Raw genomic sequence first — 12,143 nt, 5'->3', positions numbered from 1 at the left:
ACCTTTGGAGAAGCTTCCAAAATGGAATGATAGAACTGGGATTGTGGGTGTGGAGTTTGAGTAGAAGTGTGTGACATCACAGGGTTGAAATCTTAGAGTTTAAGGTTTTGGAATACAGTAATATAGATAAAGCAAGATGGAGGTTTTAGGGCAGAGGCTGCTCCTTCTTCACCTTCTTCTTCACTTTATTCTCCATTGGTTTCGGTGATTTTGTGTAAGTGGATAAAAAAGTCCACATTGTGGGCTTGGTTGTGGGTGGTTGGTTATTGGGTTAAAAATAAAAATAATTTAGGTGTCATTTCTTAATTGGATAGTTTATCCTTAAAAGGCCTTGTAGAGAGAGGGACAGGGCTCCATTTTTAGTTTGTTAGAGTGAAGTGCTGTAGAACTCAGGGTTTGTGAGACTGTGACAGAGATAAGAACTGATAAAAATCTGAGTCCAAGCAAGAAATACCATCTCACACATTTAATCCTGACCTTGGCAGAAAAAAAGAAGCAAAGAATCAGCATCCTGTTGCAGTCAGAATTATTCCCACCTTTACCATGCTCCAATATAGTCAGGGACACTTTAGCACTCAACTGGTACAGTCAAGGGGATGCTTTAAGAACCTATAAATGAAAAAAACACACACTTTTGAGATAATATTAGTTGAGGAGGTAATAAAAAGCTGGTCTTTATTGGAGGCCTTCAGGAGCAGTTATGAAAAAGTGTCCATAAAAGCCTACCTCCCACAGGGTGAACACAGTTTTATAAGTTTAGCAAATTATCATAATTGAGTAGAATTTCCAATTAGAAGCACAGGTGATGAGGTAATTCCCCCTTCTGGTTCAACCCTGTGATGGGTTTTCACTGGCTAAACACTATCAGCAACAACAAACAGAACCAGAGACCAGTGACAGCCAGAACCACAGACCCAGTGACAGCCAGAACCACAGACCCAGTGACCCAGAACCACAGACCCAGAACCACAGACCCACAGACCCAGTGACCCAGAACCACAGATCCAGAACCACAGACCCAGTGACAGCCAGAACCACAGACCCAGTGACCCAGAACCACAGACCCAGTGACCCAGAACCACAGACCCAGTGACAGCCAGAACCACAGACCCAGTGACCCAGAACCACAGACCCAGTGACAGCCAGAACCACAGACCCAGTGACCCAGAACCACAGACCCACAGACAGCCAGAACCACAGACCCACAGACCCAATGACCCAGAACCACAGATCCAGAACCACAGAGCCAGTGACAGTCAGAACCACAGACCCACTGACCCAGTGACCCTGAACCACAGACCCACAGACCCACAGACCCACAGACCCACAGACCCAGAACCACAGACTCAGTGACCCAGAACCACTGACCCAGCTCCAGTCCCAGCCCCACTTACTCAGTCCCAGTCCCAGTCCCAGTCCCATTCCCAGTCCCAGTCCCAGTCCCAATCCCATTCCCAGTCCCATTCCCAGTCCCAGCCCCACTTACCCATTCCCAGTCCCATTCCCAGCCCCACAGTCCCAGCCCCAGCTCGTCTGCCTCAGGCGGTGTTGGCGGACGGGGGAGAGGGAGAAGGGGCTCCCTCACAAACAAGCCCACGGCACAGCCGGGCCCGGTGCCCCTCAGGGTGGCAGCAGAGATGGAGAAGGGGCTCCCTCAGAAACACATCCACAGGCCACCATCTGGGATGCTCCTTTTGAGATACATCCTGAGAAACTAAGATCACAATAGTGTATAGAATTGTGATGGAATAATTTGGAATACAAATTGCTGATGAGAAAAAAAATTGGAAATAGAAACTGCTGAAAAAGCTGATGAGTACCCCTATAAATACCTGTAACCCTCAATTATCGGTGTGCAGTTGGAGGGAAAACTTCCCCCACTGTACCCAGTGCTGTATTGCTCATACTTTACCATATTAAATAATAAATTGATTGCTGCTTGAGTATTTGCCTAGTCAAGTTTCTTATTCATAACATTTATTAAATAATCAAAGTATGAATTTGGAAAAAGCCAGAAGCAATCTCGACTCTGAGCCAGGCAATCAGGGTTGGGGAGACTCAGGATTTGGCCTCTATCACACCAAAGTCCATGTGGGTCTCCAAAATGTCATTTCTGGGGTCTGTTTTACACAGTCTTTTGGGCTCTGGAAGGGGCTCTTCTTCAGCATATTTTAGCATATTATCACAGTTTTCTTTCTTGCTGCCACGCTTCCCAGAACCGGTGGATAATTCCTGGAATCCTGTCAGGTCAAAACTTTCTGGGATGAACTTCTGATGATGCCTATCAAATGCCTCCTGCTGGGGTCTTGTCAGACGGAAAGAAATCCCTTGAAATATCCATCCTTGGAGACAGTGTCCTCCTGGTTTTGGAATCTCCATTCTTATCACGTAGCCTATTACTGCTTGTTGCCTGACATTGGCTTTGTACACAAAATGCTGGGGTTTCATTTCCTTTAGCACAAATTATTTTATAACATATATCACTCTAAGGGAGATGGGGTTGGGGACCCATTCCCAGTGAGGCTGGGTGATGGAAAGGTCCCAGTTCCTTGCAAACAAACTCTCACCCACGGTAAGGAGAAGCAGGGCAGGACAAAATTTGCACAGAGGCAGCAAATCCTCTGGGCAGCAACAGTCCAGCACCAAAACCCCACCTGTCTCCACTGTGGTCCCAAGAGAGAGCACAAGAGAGCTGAGCTTCACCCTGATCCCCCAGCCAAAATCTTGCAGCATGTCTGCCCTTCCCTAGAGAAACCCCCCAGCTAAGAGACTGCAAACTGCACCCCTTCCCTGGCCACTTTATCCACATCTTTTGTCTCTCCAATATCTGTGTCTTCATTTGAGAGTTTCCCCAGGACAATCTGTGCTCCCATCTCTTAGGCAACAAATGGGAGGAAAATTCCATGAGAGAAAGAAAATGAAAAATCCTAACCTCCAACACTGGGGAAAGGGGAAGAGGGACTTCAAGCAAGGCTTACTTTGAGCTTTTTTTTTTTTTTTTAAGATGCAGCCATCTAAACAAACATGCCTTTAATGGTTGGTTTATACATTCACACAAGACATGAGTTTAAACACCCTTTATTGAATAAGCACCAATGAAGTCATTGCTCCCCTAGCAACAGCAGAAAGCACATGAAGCAGTAAACATGTTTTTTCCAGTGTTAGCACCTTTCATTCATGCCGTGTTTCTGAATCCAGCTTTCATTTGGAAAAAGGACTTGTAAACTAAACAGCAAAACATTTCCCTTCCCTAACAGCCTTTCCAACCCATCATTTCCTCACAGAGTTGCTGCCTGCACTCTAGACTGTGTTTAATTGACTTCCTCAAAGAATGATAAGAAATGCTGTATTCCCTCAGGCCAGATGCCCAAATGTTTCAGTGCCCTATCCCTCATACCAGCCAGGGGCAGATGCTCAGATTAATTTAAGGAGCAATGTCATGTTTCAGCATAGTTTTCTCTCTCTGTCCATGGTCTGTCTCAATCAGTGATTGTCTTGGTCATAAGGCAACATAATTCTGCACGTTTTACACAACGTTAATGAAACTTTTGTATTTCCTCACTACAGACACTCCAATAGGAATGGGCAAAAAAATAAAGGGGAAGGAGGAGAGAAGGAAGGGAGTGGTGAAGGAGAACAGAGAAAGAAACAAAAGGAGAGAGGAACTCTAAATCTTGCTAAACCCTGTTAGGGCAACAAAATCTTGAGTCAGGATTATGCAAGTAAATCAAGGCTGAAACTCTGTCGTGGCTAATTGCTATGCCTGTTTTTATTAAGCTGTGAGCTGTAAGTTCTCTGTTTGCATTGCAGCAGTGTGAAAGCCTCCAAAGTTAGCACTAGCCAGTACCCACTCTATCTTAATAATATACTGCTTTTAATTCCCCACACCCATGCGTTTCCCTGGCCTCCTCTCCAAACGCTGTCATTCTCCATCTCTGGTGGTCCTGAGGAAATGATCCACACCTGTGCAGCGATTTAGCAACCCCTGACAAAGGAACTCAGGTCTCTGCCCCGGCAATTGTTTTTCCAGCCATACCTGAAAAAACAAATACATTACATACAGTAATTTGAGGAGTTAGATTATGATTGAATTGGTTATGAGAACAGAGTTGGTTAATCTTTGAGAGTCCTGGATGAAGACTCTTCCCTGAAAGTTACAAATAAATTAATCCCATCTGAAAGTTACAAATAAATGGAAATTATTATGAGCTCAATCTAAGTGAGCTGGGGGAAGGGGAAGAGAACAAAAAGGAGATCTCTGGGAGAGGAGGGAAATTTAGGGAATTAGAGCAGATGCTGTGAGGCAGGATTCCTATCTTCTCCTTTCAGCTTTAGGGGAAGGACTGTGCTAAACTGCACCAAATCCAGCTTCCCATCCATTGATCCCCCTGCCTCCCTCAGTCAATAGCAGGACTGTCTTTGATCTGCTCTGCCCACTCTGCCCCAGTGTCCACTGCAAATATCCTTACCAGGGACTGAGGCCATGAGCCTCCCGGGCAATCTTCTTGGCACACCGAATGTCATCCTCAAGATTATCATCTTGCAGTTCTGTGGAGAAGGGAGAAAACATCAGTGTGGAGGAAAGCAGGGCAGAAGGAGAGCAAGGACAGACTGGCAGAAGGAAAGGTGGGCACTGAGAAGATGGGTGGGGGAAGCACAGACAGAAATGCCCAGAGCAGCTGCTAGGCATGTGCTTTCATGGAATGAACAAAGAAAGGTTCTTTGTTCTGTCCTACCACTTACTTGAGCAACTGATGCGGCAGGCATTCTTGGATCCAGGGGTCCTGCCATCATTGCACCAGTACTTGCTGTTGATCTGGAAGATGCCATAGTCCCTGCTTGGGCCATTGTCATTGTATGCTTTTGTGTTATAGCTACTCTCATATTTCACCAGGCACATCCCTGCAGGAGGAAGAGAGATCCCAGAGAAGAACATTAAGGAATGCTGAGGGTAAATAAGAGGAAAGATATGAAAGTATCCAGGATGAATGAAGTGCAGGAGAAGTAATTGAACTGGTGATATCATAACCTTGAGAATTGGATGGGTAAATTCTTGGAAGGACAAAGCTCTAGATGGGTATTTGCTGTGTGAACTATAGAAGGGAGCAAGGAAGGGGAGGACAAAACTATGAAGTCAAAGAAATGGAGGGACAGAACAGTAGTGCTGGAAGATGAAAAAGAAGAGAGGGACAAAGGTGGTACAGGCAGAGAAGTGCTGTGGCAGCTCATTCTCATTATACTCACAGTCAGCAACAGTTGTGCCTTCGAAGCCCTGAAAGCCATTCCGACGCAGGATCTTCACCATCTCACATTTGGGAATTATTTTTCCCTGGGTGCCTGGCAGAGCCAGGCTAAGGAAAACAAGAAGAAAGCCAAGGAAGAGCGTTGACTTTCTCATCTTGCAGTCCACAGCAAGATGTGCCAAAGCAGCTCGAACTGCCTGTCTGCCAGGACTGCCGGCAATGCCAGCCTTTTATTCGTGCTCCCAGGGGGAGGATCAGCTGGTTGAGCAAGCGTATCTGGGAAGTCTGGGCAGTCTTTACAGTAACAAGCCAATAAGGAAGTGGGCCAAACTCCAAAACAAGCTCCAAAAGAACTCCAAAATTCCTGTAAGGTGCCAGTACCTATTTCACTGGTCCTTCAAGACTGAGGCATATGTTTTCCCCAGACACCCCAGCAATCCTCAGTTGGATATTATTCCAAATGTCATGGCTGTAGTTCCCTGGTGAGTGTCATGGTTATTCCAATTGTCATGGCTGTAGTTCCCTGGTGTTAGTGTCATGGTTTAACACCAACAATCTGATAAGTCACTCAATCTCTCCCACCCTGGTGGGATGAGAAAGGTAAAAGTCAGAAAGTTTTTGGGTTGGGATACAGGCAGACTAATGGGGAAAGAAAAAGCCACACATGCAAGAAAAAGCAAAATAAAGAGGAAACACACTCCTTCCCATCAGCAGGGAGATGTTCAGCCACCTCCAGGAAACCAGGCTCCACCACATTAGCAGTGGTTCAGGAAGACAAACCCCATCATTCCAAACATCCCACTCCTTCCTTCTTCTTGCCTCAGGTTTATACTTTGAGCAGGACACTACTCATGATCTGGGATATGCTGTGGTCACTGGGGGTCAGTTGTCTTGGCTGCATCCCCCATCATGGTCTAGGAATAATATTCCCCAATTCAGTACTCCCATTGAAAAGTCTACAAGCTGCTCCTCTCACCTTCTCCAATCCCAGGTTGAGATAAAAAGAATTTACTGGGAATGGCAATGAGTTAAGAATCTACCATGAAAAATGTCCTTGAATAGAACCTCCTGTGAAGGAGGTGAAGAAGGAGTAGCCAACTTTATGTTCTTAATTCATCTTCCTACTATCCCTTGTAAAATATTTCTGAACAATAAACTACATACAACAGAAAGAAACAAGATTTATTATGTTTTTGTTTGCATGGACTGTATATTACAAGCCATGGCTGATCACTGGACATTAACTTCATTGGTCACTACCTCAAGTGGTCACTACCACTACATTGGCTGCCTTTGACATCAGTTTTCTTTCTCCTACTGTATGCATCAACAAGCTCAAGAAAATAAGGACAAGAAAAGATCTTGAAAGGTAAAAATAAAAAGAGGCAATGGTTATCAAAGACATAAAGCTAAGAAGATATGGCACAGCTGAGTAGCTCTCATATTATTGTGTCTGATGAAGAAATAGCAAAAGATGACTGTGCTGGGTGTGGCTGAGGTAATTTCCCTCCCAGTGGCTGGCATGGGGCTGTATTTTGGATTTGTGCTGAATGTAGGGATGATAATGGAGATGTTTTTGTTATTGCTGAGCAGTGCTCACACAGAGCCAAGACCTTTTCTGCTTTTCATACTGCCAGGCTGGCAAGGGGGCTGGGGGTGTGTGGGGGGCTGGGAGGGGACACAGCGGGGACAGATGGCCCAAAGTGACCAAAGGCATGTCCAGGCCATATGACACCATGCTCAGTACCCAAAGTGGGGGGCAGAAGGAAGGAGGGGAGGGATGTTTGGAGTGATGGTGTTTGCCTTCCCCAGTCACTGTAACGCGTCCTGGAACCCTGCTCTCCATGGGATGGATGAACACCTGTCTGCCCATGGGAAACAGGGAGTGAATTCCTGGGTCTGCTTTGTTTGCACATGTGGATTTTGCCTTCCATATTAAACTGTCTTTATCCCAACCCACGAATTTTCCAGCTTCTACCCTTCTGATTCTCTCCCTGATCCTTCTCAGGGCAGTGAGGGAGTGGCTGTGTGGGGCTTGGCAGCCAAACCACCATTGGCTGAGAAACTCAGGATGCAGGCATTACATTCCTCTACATATTTTCAGGCTTCTCAATCCTTGAAAGGGTCCTCTATGGTTTATTTCCTCCTCTAGCTCCAAAGCAAGCTCCTTATCCTTTCATGCTAACAATGCTGCCATACAGCTTTGAAGAAGGAAGGATTGAGGCTTAACAGAGTATTCTGGGAGGGGATTGTGGATGAGGTGTTGAATAGAAGAGCTTCCTTGTTCTTCTCTAGCAGTCATAGAGGAGATTGGCAGGAGAAATAATTTCACTGGTTTCTTTATGTATTATTCTATCAACTGCCATCACACCTAAGTTGGAGGGAATTCTGCAAAGGCTTCACATTTGCCATGGATTCCAGGGAAGAAAGGAGTCCATGCCTCTACAGCCCTCCAGCTCAGGGAGGAGCTTACAGGGGTCCCTCTTGTTGAAAATTATACCAAGTTTAAAATTTTTTGTATAACTTTAGTCAGGGGTTTTGTTTGCCTTCGCCCAAATTGAAAGGAATTGAAATTTCTTTTCAAAAGACTGTTTCACCACTCCAGGCCTGATGAGTTTAACATCTCTGCAGGCTGGGGGTAGCATAGAAGATACACAAAAGGTAAAACCATCAAGAATTGTCTTAACAACAAACATCACTCCTGGCATGGTCAGAGACACATGGTCTGAGAAAAGACAGATGAGAGATAGATAAGAATGAGGACCTAATCAGCATCAGTCAGAGAGATCTGTAACCAATAAGAAACCAAATACTACAAACTGTGTGACTTGGAACCAATGAACTTTGAACTATGGGTTTTAACTGTATAAAGGTTATGAAAAATCTGGTAAAATTCATGTGTCATGGATTTTCTCTGCACAACCCAGGTTATGTGGATGAAATTATTTCTGTTGCACATATTGCCAGAACAACATCCTGGCCAGAATGAAATTATGCATTGATTCTCTAAGACTAAAAATGTTGTTGGAGAATTTTGTTTTTCCTGCATTTTCAGTGACAACTGTGGTTTATTCCAGGCAAGTTTTATTGTGTCTGGGAAAGGGATCTCCTTTACTAAGGTACTTTTAGAATGTGTTTCCTGGAGACAGTTTGTTTAGTGTAAAATTTCAGTGCTTGGCTTTACCCTTGAGTAAATGGTTCTGAAACGAGTGACAGGTATTACAAAATTTGTAAATAACTGTGAAATACGTATTTGGAATTTTATTTACCCTTGCATAGTCCAGAATTTGTTTCCAAGACCCACATTGTATAGGAGGTTGGACTTTTTAAACAAAGTTTTGCACAACTTTGTGACTTGAGATTCAACTGTCGGATAAGAATTAAAATGGAAAAAAAGAGCCTAACATTCACAATAATAGCTTTCCTATATTATTTGAAGGAACAGTGGGAATTCTTTGTGGAAACGTAACACCTGAATAGCTTTTAGTTGCAGCAGGGTTCACTGCTCAGCTGTTCACTGCTCTTTGTGTGCCATAGTTTGAAGTTGGCTTCCTTACTAGTTGCTGGTGCTGCCATGTAGGATTGCTTTACTTGTCTGATTCATACAGGAGGTGACAGTGACACTTGTTAGAGCTTTTGCTGCCAGGGGATTCCCCAGCAACTGACTTGAAGCTCAGCTGAGTAGAGTGAGCTACTTCCATAAATTGGTCATGTGGAAGAATATTTTTTCTCCGAGTTGATTTTTTTTTACCTCACTTTAAAGTCCTGCCTTTTTTAATTTGACACTGTGGGTTAACGGGAAGGATGGAGATAATGCCATAAATAAAATTGTTACCAGATGATAAATGGCCTACACCTGGTGAGCTAACACAAAGCTTGTTCCAGAATGACTGGCCTGTGGAAACTGCACAATGCCCATTGTGTAAGGAGACTGGAAATTCACCTGCCTCAGTGTCCTGCCAGCTCAGCAAGGTCACCATGGAACACTGAGGTCCACAACCACCAGGGACCACCAGAGACAGCACCAGGACAGAAGAATGAATGGGGAAATATGTTAATGATTTTGGGGAAATCATATGCAGGTATGAAAAAATAGATGTATAAAAATCAGATGTAAAATCATATGTATCATATGTATGTTTAGTCTGGGACAATCAATGAAAATGTATAAAAAATACAGAATATAAACAGAAACATTCCTGTACTTAGCATGCACAGCTTTGGGAGGAATTATTCCCCTGTGCATCTGGTTGAATAAAGAATTCTGCATTATAATGCTACATTGGTGTTAAGGAGGTTTTTTTTTTATTATTTTACTGAATTTTTGGCAACAAAAAAAATTAAATCCCTGCCCTGGATTAACTTAAGTGACAATAAAGTAGCACGAGGTTGCTACAAAGGGGTTTGCAGAGAATTCCTAGCTAAAAGTCATATGCCATAAGTCTGATGAAGAGCAGCTGAAGGAGCTGGGCAGGGGCTCAGCCTGGAGAAAAGGAGGCTCAGGGGGGACCTTGTGGCTCTGCACAACTCCTGAGAGGTGACAGCCAGGGGGGACCTGGGCTCTGCTCCCAGGAACAGGGACAGGGTGAGGAGAGCAGCCTCAAGCTGTGCCAGGGAAGGGGCAGGTTGGACATCAGCAGGAATTTCTCCATGGAAAGGGTGCTCAGGCCTTGGAAGGAGCTGCCCATGGAGGTGGTGGAGTCCCCATTCTTTGCTTCCTTATTTACTGCTTACAGTTCTACTCATCAAACCAAGGTTGAAGTTCAATTCCCAGGACCGATGGCTTTATTTGTTTTAGTCAGTAGTGCTAGGCTCTGGCACAAATTAGTCTCTCACTGCACATCCATGGGCAAGGAGTAGAGGTTTCCATGCATTCTGCCATTGTCTGAAACCCTGGACTTGTGGCTTCCACTCTGCTTCTGGGATAGGACACACACAGCTCTGTGTCAGGGGTTTACACGAGATGGGTTGGAAACAAGTGGTCACAGAATCATAGAATCATAGAATCATGGAACCCCTGACATGGAAGGGACCCCTGCAACTCTTCTGTCCTGCCTACACCTCCCAAAGAGCCTGTAACTGTCCAGAAGAAACAGGTGAGGAGCCTTGGGGTAAAGAACCTTCTCCTTCTGAGTGAAGAACCAGAACCCAGAACGTGGTCAGGTACAGGAACAGGTTCCCCTGTGAATTTGCTACAGCACCAAGCCAGCTGTCAGACACATGGGGTGGTTGTTGGGGCTGTCCTTGCAGGGCCAGGAGTTGCAGGATTTACTCCTGATGATCCTTGTGGGTCCCCTGTAACTCAGCAGATTCTGATTCACCCAGAAGTTTTTTCACCCAGAAGGTTCTGTACCCAGGTTCTTCACTCAGAAGGTGGTTGGGCACTGGAACAGACTTCCCAGAGAACTGGTCACAGCACTGAGCCAGCTGCCAGACACATGGGGTGGTTGTTGGGGCTGTCCTGTGCAGGGCCAGGAGTGGGACTTGATGATCCTTGTGAGTCTCTTTCAACAGAGGGGATTAAATGATTCTATAATTCCTCATATCTTACCTAAAACTCACCTGACACAGTCCCACATGCATTGTCTAAAATCAACATTGGGCTGCCACATCATTTCCCCCATTTCCCTTCTTCCTCCTGCCCTTTCTTCTTTTGTGTTTTCTTATTTATCTTGGTCCTGGCTTGAGGCTTTCTGGTTTTCCATCTTTCCATGAACCTTCACTCGGTAAATGCAAGTATACCATTCATTTCCCCAGTTGCTTTTCACAAGAAGTTTGACATGTGAAAAGGCTCTGGGGAGCAGCATGTTCTATGAAGAAGGAAAAGAGGGGTGTTAAAATCAACAGTGAAATCAGTGTCACCCTGCCAGCCCTGTTTCTGCTCAGGAACAAGCTCCCAAAAGAAGCTGGGAGAAGCAATCGATATCTGAAGCTGCTACTAGGGCTGCTGGGGAGGCTGGGGGCAAGGGAAGGCCCTTGGCATCCTCTGCATGCTGGCCCAGCTGGGGCTGCTCCTCCTTTCCCTCTGTCCCTTGCTCTGTGCTGACAGAGAGGCTGGGGACGTGCTCCTGTGCATGGGGCTGGTGTGTCACCCCAACTGTGTGTCACCCCACTGTGTGTCACCCCAACTACATGTTACCCCACTGTGTGTCACCCCACTGTGTGTCACCCCACTGTGTGCTACCCCACTGTGTGTCACCCCAACTACATGTTACCCCAACTGTGTGTCACCCCACTGTGTGCCACCCCACTGAGCCCCTGCCATGCCCTCTGCCTGCCTTCCTCCTGGCAGACTGAGAGCAATGGGAGAGAAGGGGTGTTCTGTGCTGGGGTGATGCTGTCCAGCTTGTCAGCAGGGCACAGAGTGGAACAACAGTGATACCTGATGGCTTTTGCCACCACTTGTCCCCGTTTCTCCCCGGCACAAGGTGTGTTTGCTGTTTGGCTGGTGCGGCTGTATGTGCATCTGGCTTTTCTGAAGGCAGTGCCTGCAGCCAGGGATCTCTCAGGAGCTGTGTTGCCATGGGCCTGACCCTGTCCTTCAGCCACCACCACCACGTTCTGCTCTGCCCTCCAAGCCCCCCCAGTTCTCTTTCAGCAGCAACCCAGGACTCTCTGCCCAAGGAGGAAACATTTGCACCTTCCCTGCATCAGACTTGCAAGCAAACCTGTTTTGCTCCCTGGCCCCCATGTGTGGAGCATACCTTCAGAGGGAAGGTCTGCGTGGGGTTTTTTTCCACACTGTAGGTGAACACCCCCAGGAGAGTTTCCTCATCTCTGTCTGCATCCACTCCCTTGGGAGCAAAGCAAAGGAGAGTGAGTCAGGCTCATCCTGACACAGAGGGAAAGTACAGACTTGGGTCAGCCCCCTTATGTACCCAGCCTCTCCCAGGGCTCTGG

General features: G+C 46.0%; 1 protein-coding gene across 1 annotated transcript; it reads right to left on the bottom strand.

The window, feature by feature from the left end:
* Positions 1-3,062: 3,062 nt before the first annotated feature.
* On the bottom strand, positions 3,063-5,433 carry LOC136566226 (lysozyme C-like). The gene is made up of 4 exons (XM_066565278.1): positions 5,245-5,433; positions 4,744-4,902; positions 4,470-4,548; positions 3,063-4,036 (listed from the first exon to the last, which is right to left on the bottom strand). Exons 1-4 carry the CDS (start codon positions 5,396-5,398, stop codon positions 3,976-3,978), a joined length of 453 nt encoding a protein of 150 aa, XP_066421375.1. The 5' UTR covers positions 5,399-5,433; the 3' UTR covers positions 3,063-3,975.
* Positions 5,434-12,143: the final 6,710 nt, after the last annotated feature.

Source organism: Molothrus aeneus, chromosome 24 (genome assembly GCF_037042795.1).
Source record: "Molothrus aeneus isolate 106 chromosome 24, BPBGC_Maene_1.0, whole genome shotgun sequence".
Lineage (NCBI taxonomy): Eukaryota > Metazoa > Chordata > Aves > Passeriformes > Icteridae > Molothrus > Molothrus aeneus.
The sequence above is the reverse complement of the archived record's forward strand: the minus strand, read 5'-3'. Positions and strand labels throughout refer to the sequence as shown.